Source organism: Sceloporus undulatus, chromosome 1 (genome assembly GCF_019175285.1).
Source record: "Sceloporus undulatus isolate JIND9_A2432 ecotype Alabama chromosome 1, SceUnd_v1.1, whole genome shotgun sequence".
In the NCBI taxonomy this organism is placed as follows: Eukaryota; Metazoa; Chordata; class Lepidosauria; order Squamata; family Phrynosomatidae; genus Sceloporus; species Sceloporus undulatus.
Genome location: NC_056522.1, coordinates 228,444,653 through 228,465,498, shown reverse-complemented (window position 1 = coordinate 228,465,498; position 20,846 = coordinate 228,444,653). Strand labels below are relative to the sequence as shown.

Genomic DNA, 20,846 nt, shown 5'->3' with positions numbered 1-20,846 from the left:
AAGAAGGGTGGGTACTGATTTTACTTATTCCGTGGCACTGGAAGTAAACTCGGCCCAAAGAACCATGTGAAATCTGGCAACAAATACAAAAACAGAGAGAATTCCATGGATAAACCACAAGTATCTTTCACAATTCAGCAATTCCCCCAAAAAATGAAATTCGTGAATGAAATGGAAGTGAATTTCCAATATTTTCCTGAAAATACTTATTTCCTGGTTCATGTCAATTTCTTGTAAGATTCTAAGTTGTTTGCATGCAACATCATGAGAAAACCATTCGTGCAATTGTGCTTAATACCCTGGATAAGAGCAGGTTCTGACCCTTTTAAACTTCCAATTTTCCCTGTGTGATAAACTCCTTAGAGTAAATAGCTCTTTGGGTAATCCAAGTCAATCACATACAAACACAGATAAAGAGAATGTGAGAGTGTGCTATGAAGGACAAAAATAATAAGAGGTATTGAGGCTATCCAGTATAGTGCCCTGAATGTCTTGTGGGCAGCTATCTGCTTCCTGCACCCAAATAGGCATGCCCTTTGTGAATTTTATTATTATTTATTAGTCACATTTATATCCTACTTTGTCTCAAATAAGCTCAAGGCAGCACACAGAGATATTTCTTCTTGTTTTATCCTCACAAGAACTCTGTGAGACAGGCCAGGCTATGTCAGAGAGTGATTGTACCACCCAGGGAGTTGCATGACTCAGGAAGAACTGAACCTTGATTTCTAAAGTCACAGAAATAAAGTCCCACTACACTACACTGAGTTAGTGATCCTAAGTGGATGAACTTGGCTATCATGATAGTCAAATAATGTTACTTACACACACATCTGTTGTCATCTGCAAGTATTCGGTCACCCCTACATGAACAATTCACACGGCCATCCGGAGTTAAAAGACACAAGTCATGACAGCCCCCATTCATTTGGGCACAGGGAGATAATTCACCTGGAAAAAGAGAGACTGTGGTATCAAATAATTAAAAAAATCATGTAACCATCTATCAACATTAAGATTATTTACAACATTATTTGGAAACTCAGGTTTAACAAAATTATGGGGCTTCTAAACACACAAATTACTTTGCTGTCGATACCTAAAACAGAAGCGAGCAACTGTAGCAAGTCTAGAGGGCAATTATCTGTCTGTGGGAGCCTATTAGAGCTTCATAGAGTGCCAAAAATGCCAGAATCCAAAATGAAACAAACTCTGGAAATGAGAAGAAGTATACAATTTCTTTTCGAATATGGACTTTTTAATGTTAAAAAGCAGGGGGAAGGTGTGTTGTGACTTATGTAAAAAGTGAAGCACATTTCCTGCGGGCTTCCAGAACATTTGCGTTTCCCCCCATTTCTACAGAGAAGTAGAAAAATGGTTGCACAAAGACACTGGAAAGCAAACATATGCAGTGGTAGCCATGCTACCCATGTAGCAAAGCACATTAACATTCAAAATCCACAAAACAGTGATACCTTTATCGGCCTTCCAACATGTACTTTGTGCATTTTGGTTGCAGAATAAAAGTATCACTATTTTGTAGACTGGAGAGGAAAAAGAAAACCCATGGGGGTTGCAGGCAGCCCCAGAGCAGCACTGTACCAAGGCCTATTTAAAAGACAAGTGTCATTTCTCCAGGGTTCTTAACTTATGAGTATTTACTGTGACATTTTTCTACAGATTCCACCACACTGCATATGGGATGGGCCTTGAATAAATATTATTTAGCTCATTGGAAGAAAACAATGGGCCAAAAATTATAGCTATTACGGGGGGGGGGGGGGGGGGGGGGGGGGGGGGGGGGAGTGGAGAAGGTTAGGTGTGATACAGAAAGATCAGAATTGGCAGGTGCAGGAAATAAGGCTGAGGCAAAACATGCTTAAGAACAACTTTATCTTTTTGTTTGACATAGCTGAATGATAGCTATAATGAAGGAAGGAATTCCTGATCTAACTCCTTAGCATATTCCTGTATCCAGTTCCTCTGCATCCATATACAAAGTAGCAAACTTCTACCTTCACCCAAATCTGCCTGTCTGCATTTTGGTGAAAGTAAATGCAACAGATAACTTCAATCATTATGTTCCCAGTAACTGGGAGCATACTCTAGATGACCAGATGAAAGGTGTTAGTGAGATAGATAGAGATAGTGTAGATGTGGGATATATATCTATATCTATCTAGCTAGCTATATATGTGCACCTCTACTCCTATACTTGTCAACATATTAAAAATGTGATTAGATTATCTCTCTAGATATTTTAAACCAATTATAATTACCTGTATATTTTAAAACCTGAAATATACTGTTTGGAAAAAATAGGGAAATAATTAAAATTTTTAAACAGTTTTTAAATTTAGAATACGTACCAGAATTAACAGATTTTTTTTAATTTATAAAAGAATTATTAATCAAATGATGGAGCAATGTGCAATATTCATGACTGCAGGACTTCCACATTTCAGCTCTTGCTTACTGTAGAAGAACAATTTCAAGCTGTGACTGAACTTCGGGGGGGGGGGGGGGAGCCTGATGATTGGTTAATGTGGAAAAAGCTTACATTGTTAACATGTGCATGCTCAGACTAGAAATAATGAAATTCACTTTAGTAGAAAATATCTGATGATTAGTAGTGCTCAGTAGTGGCAATACAAGAAGAATCAAGTAGACTAAAGTAGGTGGTAGTATTGTCCTCATGTATTATATAAACACATAATAATGGTACTGTAACTTGGAAAGTGAATGATACCATAGAGAAGCATTATGACAGCTTGTCATAAGGTTGGAAGAGACCTCAGCTAAGAGACTGTCATGACCCCATTAGGTTATAATAGTACATTCCAAAGAACTTCTTGGAAAACCTGAACCAAATCAGGATATAATGCCATTCATCCTTTATGAAAACAGTAAAGAATTCAGGTGCTGTTCACATTTGTGTATGTAACTGACAGGATATATGCAGGGGACACCCAAGAAAACACTAACCCTTTCCATTCAAAGGAACGCTGAATTTTTATTTTATTTCATTTTATTTTGTGTGTGCGTGTGTGTACGTTGACTGGCAATTGCCAACAGAGACATAATTCAAGTTTGCAGCCTTCTTTGATAAGTGCTTTTCCTGTATATTATATTTTATAACTGAACAAGAACAATCTGCTAAACTGCAGAAATCATCCTTTTACTGAAAGAAATTTTTGGAAAAAAATATCTACCAGTAAAGAAATTAATGTTGTGCTTGGTAACTTACAGCTGTTAGTGTCATTAGCAACAGCTATGATGCCCATTGGTTGATGTGGTATATCAGATCTAAGAATTTTTGTATCTCCACCTGTATATTTATTGGATCGCAGAATAGCTCTTCTCACCCAGTCTGTCCAGAAGATCCAGTCATCATAAACAGCCAGACTGAGAAAAGTACCAGGTCCAGATCTGACAATCACCTAATTAGAAAAGGAAACAGGAATCAGCTAAATGTGCATTTATTCCATACTTCTTTGTTTCAATAGTTTGAATAAATGAGGGCTATTTACATTAAAATAAACCACATTAAGTGAATGCTATTAAAACATTAGAGATAAAAACACAGTGAGGGGGTGTAGTTTTGTGAGACATTTAGCCTTCTCTGTCAGAGAGCTCTGATGTCACAATAAACTACAATTCCCAGGATTCCCTAGCAGTGAGCCAGGGCAGTTAAAATGGTCTCAAACTGTTTTATTTCTGCAGTGTATTTCAGACCTACCTGAAAGAAAGAAACTGGTAGCATGAACTTTCATAGACTTGATGCTGATGCTAACAGGCTCTTTCTTTCAATTAGTCTCGAAGGTGCTACAAGATCCCTTTGCATACTACCTAATATTGACAGTACAATTTACTTTTGATATATGTCCTTTTTAGCTTTAGACTTTGCCAGCTGGACTGGGCAAATGTGTTTGCATCTATGAAGAAGATGGGAAGTTTGTAGATTTTTATATAGGAAAATTTCAGTAAAATTGAGATAAATCTTGCAATAAATGACGCCACCCGACTTACTGGGCCGGTGTTGTTGCTGGGGCAGAAGTTGCTGTAGTCTGCACAACTGCAGAGGCCTGTCTCACCCCAGCAACCTTGGGGCCAGTGGCTGCTCTTGCGGAAAATGCACTGGGTCCCAGCTTGCACTGCACTACATGTCCCAGCTTGCACTGCAAAAGGGAATTGGCTGGCTCGGATCCTTGAGCCCAGCCTAATGGTGGAAGGGGCCTGGGAGGCAGTGCCTCCACTTTTTCCAGGCCCCCTATTGGTGGGCAGGCCTATTTAAGGCCACATCATGCACCATCCGTTATCATTTTAGCTCTGCTCTCCCACTTTCTGTCCCTTGGCTAGGGTGTTTTTGTCACAACTTTGTTTTAGGGTGGCAGCCTAGGTCCTGAATCTGACGGGTGTGGTTTCCAGGGCTCCATAGCACTGGATTGGGAGTCCATTGGACCCAAGAGTGCAGTGACTGAAAGATGCAGGAGGAAGAATTGGTCCCAAAGGGTTGCCCTGAGAGAACATGTGAGCAAGAGAAGGCAATTCTAATCAATGTGGACAATGATCACCATGATACTGTCAAGTCACATCCACCTACTAGTCTGCCTTCTCTTTTTGAGTAGAGCACCACAGAGTGTTTTGCTTGGTTATGTGCCCAAAAGGGGAAGATAAACACATTTATTCTCTCTCTTACTAGTGTTATTTCCCTGGGTGCCAAGAGAATGGGGATTAGATTAGTTCCAGTGAGTTTAATCCCATTTTTCTCTTGGTATGGTAGCAGACAAGTGAGCAGGTAGTAACTGCTCTTTCAAGAATTATGCATTGTCTCTTCATCCTTGCTACTTATTATGGGTGTGACTCTCTTGTCAGAAAAAGAGAATTGGCATGGAGACAACCATTCCAAGGAGGAAAGAAGGCAAGTCACTCAAATCTATGATGCCTGCTTCTTCGAAACATAACATCTGTAATTGTTCCTACTGTGTCACTGGGAGAGAGGATGATCAAACAGTGCAAGCAGTGGCTGCTCCTGCAGGGAGTAGTTACTGCTTATCACAGCTCAGCTTCTGTCTTTGGATGGAGCAGGGGGATGATAAGGGCCTATTGTGCTGATTGCTGAATCTCCACTGCTAATCTCCCAATAGGAAAGCACAGCCAAGGAAGTGAAAGGATCAAGCAGCTTCCAAGGAATGTCAGTCATTTTTTCTCACTGCACACTCCTTGGTCTTGCCACTCCATCAAAAGAAAGGTCAAACAAATAAAGGTGTGATATGCTCTCTCTCATTCTCTCAATCTCTCTCTGGACAGTGCATGGATTTATTTTTATTTTTATTTTTATTTTTGCACAGACACCTTTACTGTGTATATTTTTGTGTACTTTTTAGTATTTTTAAATTTTGGGAACTGAATTTTGATATGCAATCCTCTTCTTGTTCCTTGATATAATTCCAAATCACTAGAAGAATGGAGAGTACAGCTGAGGCATGAAGGAAGGAAATTTATCCACAGTAAGGTGTCTTCTTCAACTACTGAGTCTGTTGCAGCTGCTAACTCTGATAGACTTATTCAAATGGGAGGCAAGCATAATTAAAACATGATTAATAGCACAGTCAGGGGGAAGGTTATCACACACACACACACACACGCTTCTGCCCTTCATGTTCTGTGTGTAAACTGTAATGGACGCATCTTTGGGTAATAACAGCTGTTATTACCCATGGATGCATTCAGTTACAGTTTTCATATGAAAGAGCCCTATATTAAATGAAACAAGGCAGCCACCCAACACCCAAAGATGGAAGTACTTCTCCCATACAGCGGCAGGAATTGAGGCAAGCCAACTGTTCATAAGTAGAGTTTCCATCCTTTTTCTCCTTTCAATCCTGTCTTCATGAGTAGTGCTCACAGATGTGCAAAAATTGTCATGAAAAAATATAAGTGTATAACCTGTGATATCTATAAACTGTGATAACTATTGTCATGGGAAATCTGTTACGGCTAAGAAAATGTTACATTACTTCATGCAGAATAGCCAGAAGCTGACCTGAACTTCTTACCTTAAACATAGCATACTAGAGTTCATACAGTTTGAGTAGAGGTATTATCATTCTGACCAATTCCGACAATGGGATATAAGAAAGAGAGATTTTACTGTAAAAGTTCTTATTGGTTATAATGGCTGCTTTGAGAATGGTTAGAAAAACACCTAAAAGCCCTAAAAATGGATTATAAAGTGTTTTAGTTTCCATATACTCAGCTGAAAGAAGGGTATAAAATGGATGTAAGCTTAGAAGGATTTCAAGAAGAGAAAAATGAATTGGATAAAATTATACAAAGTAAGGATGAAAAGAAAACAACAAAATTTTACAATTTACTTCAAGAAAGAGAATTGGAACAGGAAAGAATACAGGAGATAATGATACAATGGGCAAAAGATATTGGAAATGAAATACATATGGAAAATTGGGAAAAATTGAGGAAGAAGACCCAGAAATGTATTTGCTCACAAGACTTTAAAGAAAAACGTCAGAACAGTGGTACCTCACTCCACAAAACAACTCTAATACATATATTACTAAACAAAATAAACGTTAGGAATATCAAAAGGAGATAGGCTCCTGGATTCATATGTGGTGGATATGCCCCAATTTAAATAAATATTGGGAGAAGACATGCAATAATATCCAAAATGTTACAAATAAATTTTCAATTGAAGCCAGAAATATATTTATTGAATAGGACAAATAAAATGGGTGAGAAAGGTGAGGAAAAAAATATTGGAGAACATTGTTATATATAGTCACTTTAACTAGAATAATGTTAGCGAAGCACTGGAAATCAAAAGAAAATGATGTCGCCCGACTTACCAGGCCGGCATTGTTGCTGGGGCAGAAGGCGCCCTAGTCTCTGCAATTGTGGAGCCCTGTCTCGCCCAGCATCCTTTGGGCCAGCAAGAAGGCCCTCCATTGGCTGTTGGGGTGGAAAGGGTGGCTCTTTTGCACCAGGTGCTGGGACTACACGTCCCAGCTTGCGTTACAAAAGGGAAGAGGCCATGATTGGCTGACTTGGACCCCCGAGTGCAGCCTATTGGTGGTAGGAGCATGGGAGGCAGTGCCTCTGCTCTTTCTAGGCCCCCTATTGGTGGACAGGCCTATTTAAGGCTGCGTTGTGCGCCATCTGGCGCCATTTTAGCTCAGCTCTTCCACCCTCCCTCCCTTGGCTAGAACGTTTTTGTTACAACTTTGTTTTAGGGCAGCAGTATAGGTCCTGGATCTGGTGGACATGGTTTCCAGGGCTCTGTAGCACTGGATCGGGAGTCCATTGGACTCGGGAGTGCTGAGGGCAGGTGGTGTGGCCATTGTGGGGACCAAATCGAGTGAACATGTCCTGGTGACTAGGGGCTTATTGGAATATGTGACTGACCGGTTCCATATATGCGAGAGGGCATTTCCGTTGCCCCTATGTCATCCTGATGCTAGGCTGTGACCAAGTAACCTTACATCAATCAACTGGGGTGTTGATTGATGTTTCCAGATCCAAACCTTATGCTTTGGGCCAACCCTACCCTTTGTGCTGTTTCCTAACAAAGTTGTGGCCTTTTTCTCCAATTCTGTGTTGTTGTCTTATTGGGTGGCTTCCTTCCCACAGCAACTCCACCAGTAGATGAATGGATATTGGATTTAATAGATATGAGCAAAATGGAGAAATTAATGTTAGTGAAGCACTGGGAATCAAAAGAAACTTCACCAGTAGATGAATGGATACTGAATTTAAAGAGTGAAATGGATAAATTAACTGTGAGAATTAACAATAAAGATACAGAAAAAAATAGATAAAGAATGGTTCCCAATTGCAGAGTTACTGATGGGAAAGATGAAATATGAATTATTTAATACTGTGCTCAATAGTTATACCACTATTGGAGAAAAGGAAAATATAGAATAATCAGAAGTTGAGAATATAGAGCATAACAAATGTTTATGAAGTCAGATGGATTTAATAATTAGTAGAACTGTTGACTGTAGGATGGTTGAATATATGAATGATGGATGGAGGAAGGATACTGTCTAATTAAAAATAATAATAATTGTAAGCCGCTCTGAGAGCCTTTAGGGCTGGAGGGCAGGGTGAAATACTAATACTAATACTAATAATAATAATAATAATAATAATAATCTGTTGGTGTATGCTATGTATTAGTGTTATATGCTACTGTATGTCATGCATTTTATGATAATAATTTTTAAAAAAGAAATAGAAAACTTTGGATGAATCTCAATATATAGCTGTGTATGTGTACCTAAAAACTAGGTACACATACACAGCTATATACTGAGTTTCATCCAAAGTAAGAAGTACACATGCACCTGGAAACACTGGTCCTTACTATAGTATGGAAACCCTTGACAGCTAAAATGTTATTACATGCTTTCTTTACCTTGATACATCTTCTGTGTCCATTAATTGTCACTATATTTAATAAAAAGAACTTGTATAGCTTGAACTAATCTTGATTATCTTTGATTCTGTTTGGTGAGGCATTTGAGTGAATCTGGCCTTAGATTTGGACATAATTTCAAATGGAACTGTAACTAGTACAGGTATTCCTGTTGTGAAGTAGTGACAATGACACATCTTACTCTTGCCTTGTTCTTCAAACAATGTTTAAAGATACAGAGATCCCACAAGAAGAGAAAGGCTAGCAATCCCGGTGTATTTGATGCTGTAAAAAAGGTACCTTTACAGAATTGTAATGTATATGAACTGTTATTTATTTATTTCTTTTATTTATATCCCACCTTTCTCCTCATGCAGGGCCCATCTGTCACATGGGCGGATCAACAAAATGTCATCTGTTACCCTCTGAATCTTATCAACTAGTGTGATACTGAATGCAAGTTTCCATACCACTGGAATTTCTGACTGCATGGAAAGCCTACATGTGTAGAGCTATACAAACAACATTTCCCCTATTAAAATATTATTCTGAAATATAGGTGCAAATAAGACACAAGAAGTGTATATGCATTTGGAATATGTTTTTGTCCCTATACAAGTATCCAGTAGGAATCTTCTGTTACTTATGATTACTTATGATTATATGTTTATTGTTTATTATTAGCAGTAAGCATTTTTCAGCTTATTGTTGCTTTCTTACATATAAAATATGATACATTCCTAGAAATCAGCATTATAATTTTACTTACATTTCTTTGTGATCCATCATATTCACACCTTTCTATTTTACCCAAACTGCCATCTGAAAAATACAGTTTTTCTGCACTGTGATCAATGGCAAGACCATTAGGTGTTAAGATGTCAGTGCGGATGATAACCTGTGCGTTTTTGCCATACAATGTAGCTCTCATGATGCTTGGATGATGCTCATTCCAATTAGTCCAAAACATTAAACTGTAATTTAAAAGGTAAAAATCAAACACAGTTTTCAAAAAAAGGAATTTCAGTACTATAATGAGATATACAATATAGCATTTAAAATATTGATGGGTAATTTAAAACAGGGAAAGACAGATTTAAGGTGTGTAGAATCTACTTTACAAACTTCTAATCCAAAATATGCATTGAAGCACATCAGAACTCTTATTGATTTAAGTGCATTTATTCCAGACTAAACAAGACCAACAATATTTGTGTTATAATGCAACCAAAATGAATTTCTACTAGAAGGAATAAATGTCTTTTAAAACTGAATTCCATCAACCTATAATAAATATGGCTATGGCACCTACTTTTGACATTCATCAAGGGCTAAAACATGTGGATGATCATCTTCAGACATTGTTATTACTGCTTCTCTGTTGAAGGCTCCTCTTCGTTTCTGATCCACTGTGTGCCTTGTAATAGAGGATGTAGTTGAGCTGGTCCAATACAAAGTATCCCAAGCTCTGTGATATGCTAGACCCTCTACAGAACCAACATCTAGTAGTGGATAAGAGTGTTAAATAGCAGCTTTAATTAAGAGGGACATGGTCAAAATTACAATACTAAAATTATTTCTGTGAATATTAGATAGCAGCACGGTATTTTGCTATCACCATAAATGTATGCTATGTCGTAATGCATTAAATACACCAGGAACACACAAATGTTTGAATAATAGAAAGATTTTCATAAATGTAGCTTCTTGCATTGCTTTTTCTTCTTCTTCCATGAATAGGTACATAGAATAAAGAAAGATAGAGAAGAGTTTACATCAAGTTTTTCATCCCATGGATATATATATATATATATATATATATATATATATTGGTGATCATAAGTCTATTTATGGTTTGTGGTTTGTAGTTGGTCTTCCTCTCTTCCTAATGGGGATGAACATGAGTGTGGACTTGGTGACTGATGAGGCACCTTTCAACTCTATGATGCTATGATTCTACTATTCTTGTACAAGTATATTTGAATCAAACATTTTCAAGAAGTACTACCTGGAATACATCTATGCAGAATGCTGACTAAAGGTTGGACTTCAGAAATAATATGTGGCAAGGAAGCTTAAGGGGGGGGGGAATCTGAAGACGTATTGCAGTCAGAAACGTTTATAAATAGCATGTACTCATATGCACACACAGAGACTTCTACCTCATAATGCTAAATTAAAACATTAGATGGACCAATTACATTTATTCTATCCTGCTCATGAAGGAACAGTTTATTATTTTTGAAATGAATAGCATATTTAAATGAAGTGAGTGCTAATACAATATGATGTTAATATAAAATACTCACATTATTCACCTGCTACTGACAATATGAATTAAATCAGTAATATGGTATACAACTGATTAACTATCTACACAACAGAAAGCAACAACTTTTATGATTTACAGAAGCAATGGTGCAGTGATCACATCATTACATTGCCAAATGCCATCTATCACTTTTACTAAACTTAACGAAGATGGATTACATCCCATGAATGAGATACAGCCTATAAATACTATCATGGTGCTCTTCATCTGACTTTCCTGGAGAGTAGAATAGCATATAAATAAAAACAGAAACCTTCAGTTGAAGAAATTGTAAGAGATCAATATTTTTGCATATGAAACACAAAAACATAAAGCTCCAATCATTATGATGGAATTTTTTTAATAACCAGATGATTTGTGGTGGTGGTGCTTGTTTACTATTAAAGTTTAACTATGGAAACTCTCAAAATTAAATATTCCAATAATTAATACATCAGTATTTGCAGATGATATTTGAACCAACTTAATATCTTTTCTTATTATGGGAAGAGAAGATTCACACAGATATTTTTGCCCTATACTTCATGCTGTCTTGTAAGACAGATTCAACTTTGCTGAGCTAAACTCAGTAGTTTTGAAATATCTTATTTTAAGACCTCCTGAATTCACTACAAGTTAAAAACTCCACTTCTTACACAGATCTCCCCATTTAATAACATAAAAAACACAGTGGTAAAAATGGTGTGGCGAATGGGAGATAATACAAGTAAGATATAATATAAGAAAGAAAAATAGTCACAACATGAGCAACCTGGTACCTGACCATACTAAAAGTGGTTACTAAGAACAACTGTCATAATCCAGTACAGAGTTTGCGTTGGATTTAGTGAATTTATGCAGTGTGCTAAATTGTGGACAAATGCCTAAATTCTATCAATAGATTCAATTTATAGTCAATACTCATGTAAAGCCCATTGACTCAGTGGGTTTGCTCTGGTCTAGACTTAACAATAAGATTCAAATGAATGAATTCTGGAGATAAATTAAACATATTAATCATCTGTTTGCTTTTCTTTTTTCTTTTCTTTTCTTTTTTTAAAATTATGCTTACTCATTACGTACGTATAATTTACCTTTTCAGAAACAGTCTGCCAATTGTTTTACTAGCCCAGATGCTAGGAAGGAGGTTGCTTTCTGACAATCTGTTCACAGAGAATAGTTGTAACAGACAACAGGTGGTCACCATTTGGTGACTGAGATTAAAGCAATGTTTTAAAAGCAATAAACCATCTGAGGACATGAATCAACAACTCACACATATTACAAATGGCACAATGAGAATGGTAATTAATTCTTTACTCTTTCACTGGGCTCCTAAGGTAATGATGAAGCACCAAATCATCAGTGGCAAAAAATAGAAAACAACATAATAATAAGGTCTTATAATTCAGGATCAACAATTTGTCTCCTAACTAGCAGATTGTATAATTGTCTGATGAGTTCTCTTTTGCAAAGAAAATGCTATACAATATGAAGTACTCTAATTTGTAAAATTAGAAAATTTGGCTTGTGATAACCTACCAAAACCAAATTAAAACACAGATTTAATACTACAGTGGCATACTGTTTGCATAATTCTCCACACATCAAAATAATTAAATTTAAAAACCAGCTGATTTCTCTAAAGTTTGGCTGACGTCGTGTAATATCACAAACATCAAGTATAAAATAGATACCATTTTGTTGACCAACAAGGGGAAAGAAGTCTGTGTCTGAACGTCAGGCACGCTTGCTGAATCGCCTAACTTTGTATTCATAGGAATTCCTCTCCCAGTAATGATTCAGGGATGCAAAGGAGGGAAGTGTTCAGACACAGGCTCTTTCCCCACCTTTTAGGGTCACTTCACTTCACCCCTTAAAGGGAATCTGATCTTTGGTTTGGGGTGATGGGTATAGTGGGCTAGTGTATGGTTTCTGAATCTAGGATAAGCACCCACCTTGTGATACCTGGGAGGATCGTCTTCTATTTTAAAGAATATCTTGTGATTTACCCAGAATGCAAAAGCAGCCAATAAAATGTGTCTTTTCTTTTAGTATCTTCCCTTCTTTCTTTGCTTGTATAGCTTTTACTCTAGCATAAACATACTTCTTCCCATGCTTCCTCTGTAGTGTCAGCTCTTGTTTACACAATAAATGCCTTGGTTTACATACCTCCCTTCCTGAATCCTCTTCCATCTTTCTGTTCTTCTTTTAAGAAAAGCACCCCCTCCTCCTCCCTTCCCCTCCTCATCTATCCCATCCAGGCCCAAATTTTGAGGGATACATATTTATAGGATAAAATAATTATACCTCATTCTGATAGGCTGGAGGAGTTTGACATTGTGCAAATGGCTCTCAAAGAAACAACCAGATACGTGCACATATTTTTAATATTCCTTGTGCCAGCTGCATCCATGGACAATAAACATGCCTTCACTTAATATGATACATTTTGCCTTCAGGAATTTGCATATTGGAGCAAATTCCTTTAACATCTCTGGTGGCCCATCTTTTGAATATATATATATATATATATACACACACACACACACACACACATACATACATACATACACACACACACACACACCCATGAGCATACACACACACACACACTTGCTGTTGTTCAATGAACAGAAGATAAAAGAGGATGTGGCACATGCCTATACTATACTTAATCTGAAAAAGTGAATGCAGAATACATCAGCTTTCACTGAATGTAAGGTAAGAGAAACTGTTCTTATATTTATTTATGGTGCTAAAGGCTTGTCAGTTACTGATATCCTTGTGAGTCCTAAATCTGTTTTCAGTGAACTGGAAACATATTAGATAATAGGTTGTTTATACACTGTAAATCTACTTTCAGTGAGTTGGAAATGAGTTAGATAATGGGTTGTTTATGAGTTGCAGATCTGTTCAGTGAGCTGAAAATTTCTCAGATAATGGGCTGTTTATGAATTCTAAATCAATATTCAGTGAGTTGGAACTATGCTTGATAATGACTTGTGCATGAGTAGTAAATCTGTTTCCAGTGAACTGGAACTTACTAGATAATAGGTTGCTTCTGTGTAGTAAATCTGTATCCAGTGAGCTGAAAACATGTTAGATAATGGGTGCTTGTGAGTTGTAAATCTGTTTTAGTGAACTGGAAACTAGTTTAACAAAAGACTTCTTATAAGTCATTTTGATTCCAAGCACGGGACATATATTACATGGTAGGTGTTTGGAAACCATTTCATTGTGAGAATAAATGAAATAGAGCATTTTCTTTTTTAGTAGTAATTATTCTTGTGAAGGACTGATATAATCTTGCATGCCATTGCTCCTGCTCTTTTGACTAAATACAATGTAATAGCTTGTATAAAATATCATCATATCTGTAATTAGCAAAAACACTGATTCCAAGCTGATCTTTTCTCATCTAAAACCAGACAGTGAAAGTAATTGTCATCATACTTGACATTCATATAAAATTTAGGATTATGAAAACATTCCCCATACGTTGATGTTATAATCTTGTAATAACCACATAAGGTCACTATTTGCAATGCAGTCAGGACACAACATATGAGAAAATTGTTTGGAATTCAGAAGGTTCGAAACCTCCCTAATTTATAGTAATAACAAGTTTGAAATTGTAGCTACTATGACTAAAGGTTCTATTCTAAAATGCCATGGTCCAAATCTCAGAAATTATAGGAAGAACCAGAAAAAACTTTTCCTCATATGCTGGGGATAAGCCACTCCTATCACCAACATGGCTGTGGTATCACATATATCAAGCTGCAGCCCGGAAAGTGGTCTAAATGGAGTCATGTGTAAATTGTACATGATTAGAAGGCACTGCAGCACTCCTGTCATGAGATCACTGACACACAGATGACAGTGGTCAAGCTACTGTTGTTGAAGAATATTCTTAGCCTTTCCCAGCCCAATCTAAACATAAAAGGATTTGTAGCAACCAATCAAATGGTCCTGTATCAAGGTGGTGCTAAATCATGATGCACTTCCAGATTACGATTCAAGGATCACCCCCAGATTGTCCCCAGACAACTGACTCTATTTTTTTTTTTTTGGACATGCAAACCACTAATTCACAGAACTTTTATCCAGGATTTAGAATTATTTTATTGACCCTTATTCAGCTCACTACTGTCTCCACATATCCACATCAATAAACAACAAAAGCCCTCTCCTCTTCTAACAGCCATTCATTAGAGAAGCTAAAATTGATTTAATCTCTAAACCAGATCTGAACCCACATAAAAAGGATCTAGATAATCAACTCCCTGAAAGAATTTCTGCATCATAACTCTGTTGAGAAAATTTCCCCTAAAGGGCATATTTGAGACTGGGGAGTCGCTGTCACATACCACAGGGTCTAGGATGATCTTCACAAGTAGTCATGTACCTATAACAAGGTGGCATCCACAGAGAGGAATTAACATGCTCAGGACCCACCCAGTCCAAATTTAAACAGCCAAAATATGCAAGGACCGAGAAAGTAAATGTTTGAGTGCAGAAATGCAAATGCTTTCCCATATCTTCAAGTACTTTCCCACTGAAAGTGAGCCCATGATGTCCAGTTAGAGTCATCATTGGACTTTTCAGGCAGAGCTATGATTGCAACATTGCTGTGGAGGTGACTCAGTTTTATTCTCAAAGTGTTTATCATTGGACTCAGTGTGCTTCTAAAAGTGCTATGATTTCTTTACCAGCACTGATACTAACAGCCTTTGAATCACTTCAGAAAGCCTTCCCTCTCTAAATGTACATAAACAATAGTTTTCAGTGAGAAAGAGTGTGGCAATTTCTATTATGTTTAACTTTGTATGCCTGTGCAATTGCGTGTGTGTGTATGTGTGACATATCAGTACATCTTAGCTTAACTGACCAGGTGGCCAGCATCATTCCACAAGAAAGAAAATCAAGTTGATATTCATGTAGTGGAACATAAAACAACGTAACTCTAAAGGCAAACTATTTTGTTGCTGATGATGGAGAAACAAAAATTTAGATGAAGGAAAATATATTATTTTCTGGTGGGAGAGATTCTTTGGGATGTATGGCAGTTTGAAAGAAATAAACAAAGAACTGATTTTTTAAAAAAAATAAATAGTTGAAAGAAAAGAAAAATTAAGCAGGATACAAAGGTTAAGTGGAAAAAAGGAATATATATGTAAAAGCAGTGTGCAAGTAATTATCATATATAGTAATCCATGATGATCACATACTTGGAGAGCAAAGAGATACAGAACACAGCATGAATGAGGCAAGTCAAGAGAAATGTCCTTGGTTGTGTTTAACAGGATGTAAAAGTGAGGGCAATGGAATACTGTCAGTAAATCATACATAATATGTGAAGCATATGAAACAAAACAAAGCACTCAATTATTATGTGTAATGACTTCAGTGGGAATTGCAAGAAGGAGAAGGAAAGAAATAGAACCCACCATACACACGTTCATATAATCCACTAGATTCAACTGAGGGCTGGAACAGATGGGCAGGAAAAAGCAGCCTGATTCTGCTTTTTCAAAAAGTGGTCCCAATCCTCACTGCCCATGCTGACCGCTCCCAAGATTGGCTGAATAAACACAGGCCTGCCACATGGTACAGTGTCAAGCCACACTGCTGGGTAATTTTTTTTTGTTGCCTCCCCACCGTACATGTACATCATTTCACAAACACACCACCTGCGACCTTCAAACTTCTCCCATGTCTGGCTAGATGCCACCCCATTGCATGGCCACCCCTTTGATCAGCCACACAGTCGTATCACATCAATGTGTGATTGATACATTGGCAAAGCATAGTCAAGGATGCCCCCCATGCATGGCTCCTTCACCACCTCATGCCTCTCTATTGGACTGTCTGGTTTGTGTTTGTTGCAATTACATCCATTTGATTTGTTGCACTTTCATTTCAGTTGCAGCCTTGCAGTGCTCATATGTAGCAGCAAAGATCTGCATTTTCCTCGTTGGGTCATATTATTCCGGGTTCTTTTTGCTCCAGTTTTTAGCCCCAGAGCACAGCTTTGGTCTGGTTTCCAATTGCTTTCGAAGCATGTGTCATTTAAATGCCCTGCCTTCAAAGCAGCTTGAAACTGCTGTATTTTGCCCAACTGTTTCACCTCTGGGATTACCACCAGATAAGTGGACTGCAACCTAAGTGTATATATATTTGCATATTATCAAAATTTAATCAAATTACCTTGTAGGGTTTTGGTTTTTTTTTGGGAGATTCTGAGGGAAATGTAAAATACATAAAGTGTAAAACACATTTGCAGCCACTCATTTTAACAATAAAAAACAAAATAGCAGTTAATATTTTCTTCTTTATACACTATTAGTGAGACAGGCCATTTTTTCACCTGCTGCCCCTCACTCCTGGAACCTTCTTCCCCCACAAGCAAGAGTCATCACTTCTTTAACCAGCTTCAAAACGTAGTTGAAAACCATCCTGTTCAGAGAAGCCTTCCCAGGCATGGCATAATTGTCGCTTACTATTTGATGTTCTTTTGGTGCCTGTTTATCAAACCATTTCCTGTATTGCTATGTACTGTATATGCATTATCCTACTTGAGAGTATGTATTTTCCTTGGAAAATGATTAACCATCCATTATGAAGCCAAGCCCTCCCTCCAGTCCATCTGCCTTGGTCCAGGCCTCGGAGGTAGAGAGTGCTGGACCTCTTACCCTTTCCCTCCACCACTCCCTTCTCCTTCTGTGTCATGTCTTTTTAGATTGTAAGCCCGAGGGCAGGGAACTGTCTAACTAAAAAGATTGCATGTACAGTGCTGTGTAAATTTACAGCGCTTCATAAATAAAGGTTAATAATAATAATAATAATAATACCAAAATGGCTTAAAAACAAAATAAAATATCCATTAAAGCAATCGAATTTCTATTCAATGTAGTTAAGCGTTTTTCAAAAGCAGCAGTACTTAAATTAATAAATTACAACTTTTTAAAAAGTGGATTTTTAAAATAAAGACTGTACTTACTTTCAACTATAACTTTTCTGCCAGACCAATCATCTTTAATAAGTTGTATATTTCCAAAATGTGCATCACTGAAGAAAATTCGGTTAGTACCACCTCCTTTCTGGTTGTAATCAAAAGCCAGTGCTATTACATTTTTGAAATATTCTGGATTTTCATAAGGTTGCACTGGTGAATTTAAATTTGTCTCATCTGAAATATGTATAGTTTTTAATATTGTTCTTCCTGAATAAAGCAAGTAGCCATCATGTCTCAGGCATGAAACACCATCCTCTGCTAGATAGCCATGTGCACAAGCACACGTTTTCTGCATCTTTCCTCGATAGAGACAAAGTTGTTGACACCCACCATTGTTCCTGGCACATATGTTGGTTCCTGCAAGGAAAATAATCATGATTATGATAATTATAATATTAGTAATAATAGTAATAATAATTATAGTTTCTGTAATATAAGTTAACGTATTTTCTTTGATGGTGCTTTACTTCACTTGTCAAAAACATATTTTATCCCTGTATTTATAATAAACATTTTTCAGTTTTATTAAACTAATTATTCACATAATTTATCAATCTATAATGGTATGTTAGAATTAAACAACTGTATTAAGGTTAGGTCCTTAAGATTTACTATGCTAAAATTAGCTATATATTTTCGAAGTCCTTATAGAGAGTAATATTTATTTTTTTCTAACTGTAAGCTGTTAAAAGACCAAGTACATTTCAGATGTACTTGGAAATAATCCCTTTTAATTTCAAATAGGACTTTCTTTCTAATGTGAACAGTAGTTTATATAGAAATTGTATGGCTTCAAGTTGTATCATGGACAGTATCCTCTGATACATTTCAGTTGAGAGAAACTAATGATGCCAGTAGAAACAAAACGTATCTCCTCCTTTTTGCAGCCCCATCATACCTCTAAAGCCTGCTCAGGAGGGCGGGGAACCCCTCTGGAGCTATTTGCATCTTGAAAGGCTTCTAGGGACAGTAAGAAGGGAAGAAAGTCTTGACACGAATGCAATTTAGGCTATTGCCTTTGACCAACAGAATGGTTCCTTCTAACTACAGAAGACCTCTGATCTATTGGAACATATCTATTAGTAGAGGCAATTTTCCATTATTTCCCCCTTACAGTCTCTGAAAATCTTATATAGAGAATTATTTGACACTCTGAGAGGAGGCTGAGAAACTGCAGAAGAAGGGCTTAGCCAAAACTGCTTTCTTTTTTTCCACTGTTCTGAGTGGAAATTGCTCAGCAAGTGTTCCCATTAGTGAGAAAAATACTCTGGATCCAACCGTACATGTATTTATATTGAAAGGTTAGTATCACACACATTCATATTTATATGTGTATATATAGTATCACTTTTACTGCTCTATTTTTATTACCTTGTTTTGCTTGAACATAAATTAAAATTTTAATATTTGTTAATTTTAATTTGAGCTTTTAATGAAATGAGTGTGACCATACTGCTGAAAGAAAGGCCATACAACTTTTACTGATTTCCCCTTTCTACTGTCTCTCAAAACCTCTCCAAACCTAAGAGTGGTGGGTTGTCCTGTAGAACAGTGTGTGGCCAGGTAAGTATTGACCAAAACAAACAAAGTACTCAGTTTCAGCAGAGTAATCCTCTGTTGGATATGAACCCTTCTGTTTGAAGCAGACCTGCTATGAATGCCCATTCGTCTGATCTTTTTCTGAATGATAATAGTAAAAAGGATGAAATAAAACAGAGGATGAAATAAAGAGATTAGATTGCAGAGTCATTCATTCACCCTATCCTGGCCTGAATGACAACAAACAACTCTAGTTCATCTTTGACATTTGTTTTGTGGGCATGTTTGGTCATTTATGTTTTAAAACAATGTGCCAATTACTGTTCAGTATAATTGTTTGCATTTCCTTGAAAGTCTATTTGCATATAGAAATGCATTTGGTAGAATGCTAACGGGAGAGAAACCAAAGCCACAATTCACAGCTAGATTTACCAATTCTGATATAAGCCAGTTTATCAGTACAAAGTAAGCAAACACTGGCAAACCTCAGGTGTATTATTTAATTACATACTATGCAAGCCATAATCTGTTGGCAAATAGTCACACAAAATTGATGGCTTGCTTTTCTGCCTTTAATGCTGCAGTAATACTCAAAATTCAGAACTTAGTACTCTAATGGTATAGAGATGGACATAGTTACCTTCTAATTGTTGAAAAGCAAATAATTGTTAAAGGTCAAGCTACAGGGACCAGTTTTAAAAGTTGGAAAACAGCCATGATAAAACTTGGTGGTGTCTTTTCTCTGGTTGGGAGGTTTTGCAATTGCTCTGGTACTAAATCCTCAAATCCAAGCATAAAATAGTTCCACTACTAAGCTTTCCATGTGCCATTTGGTACTTAGGTGAGGTGGCATCTAAAACTGGAATGTCTCTTGGATTGATAATAATCAGGGTCTGTGTGATATGTATGTCTGAAAGAGTGGTGCTTTTTCTTTCCTCTAGTAGAAAAGAGTGCATTTTTAAAATAACACTCCAGGTCTCCAGTGTCTTTAAATATACAAGGCAGCTTTCTTTGCCAAGGAAGTGGATAATTGAGCACAATTCAATGAGTCTCTGCATGCAAGACTACAGATTTGTACAATATGTGCACAGCAAGACTTTTTCCTTTTGGCACAATCCAACCAAATTATGCACTTTGAAGCCCATTGACTTAAATCGTTGTGTTAAAATGTATCCGGAAAGAGTTCTTAACTTTGGCTGGATCATCTGTTCCTTTTCAAAATAACAACTTTGTACCAAGAAGTTTTCAAAGACAGTTTTCAATGAAGCATGGAGTGCTTTTTTGAAAATTACTTTTTATCTTATGCATAGATCTTTTTTGTGCTTTCAGTCTGTACCAATGAAAACAATAAATGCCATCTATAAATTTTTAATTTACAGTTACTTAGTGGGACATATTCAACTTAGACGATACCACTTAATGAAGTTTATTCTTTAAAAACAATGAGAAGAACATAATTGCTTCCTTTAGACAGAAATAATTTTATCTTCATACAATAAACAAGTATTTTGGACAATCAGTTCTGTTTCATTTAC

The 20,846-nt window shown here is 36.8% G+C and overlaps 1 protein-coding gene across 6 annotated transcripts in view; it reads right to left on the bottom strand.

Annotated features, from left to right (window-relative positions):
* The window catches only part of LRP1B (LDL receptor related protein 1B), a 1,051,820-nt gene that overhangs the window by 180,398 nt on the left and 850,576 nt on the right, over window positions 1-20,846 (bottom strand). For all 6 annotated transcript variants that reach the window (XM_042437575.1, XM_042437584.1, XM_042437621.1 and 3 more), the window contains 5 exons: window positions 17,758-18,129; window positions 9,753-9,942; window positions 9,210-9,414; window positions 3,248-3,440; window positions 826-951 (listed from right to left, as the gene is read on the bottom strand). In XM_042437575.1, coding sequence (XP_042293509.1) covers window positions 826-951; window positions 3,248-3,440; window positions 9,210-9,414; window positions 9,753-9,942; window positions 17,758-18,129 — 1,086 coding nt within the window. The remainder of the gene's footprint in view (window positions 1-825; window positions 952-3,247; window positions 3,441-9,209; window positions 9,415-9,752; window positions 9,943-17,757; window positions 18,130-20,846) is intronic.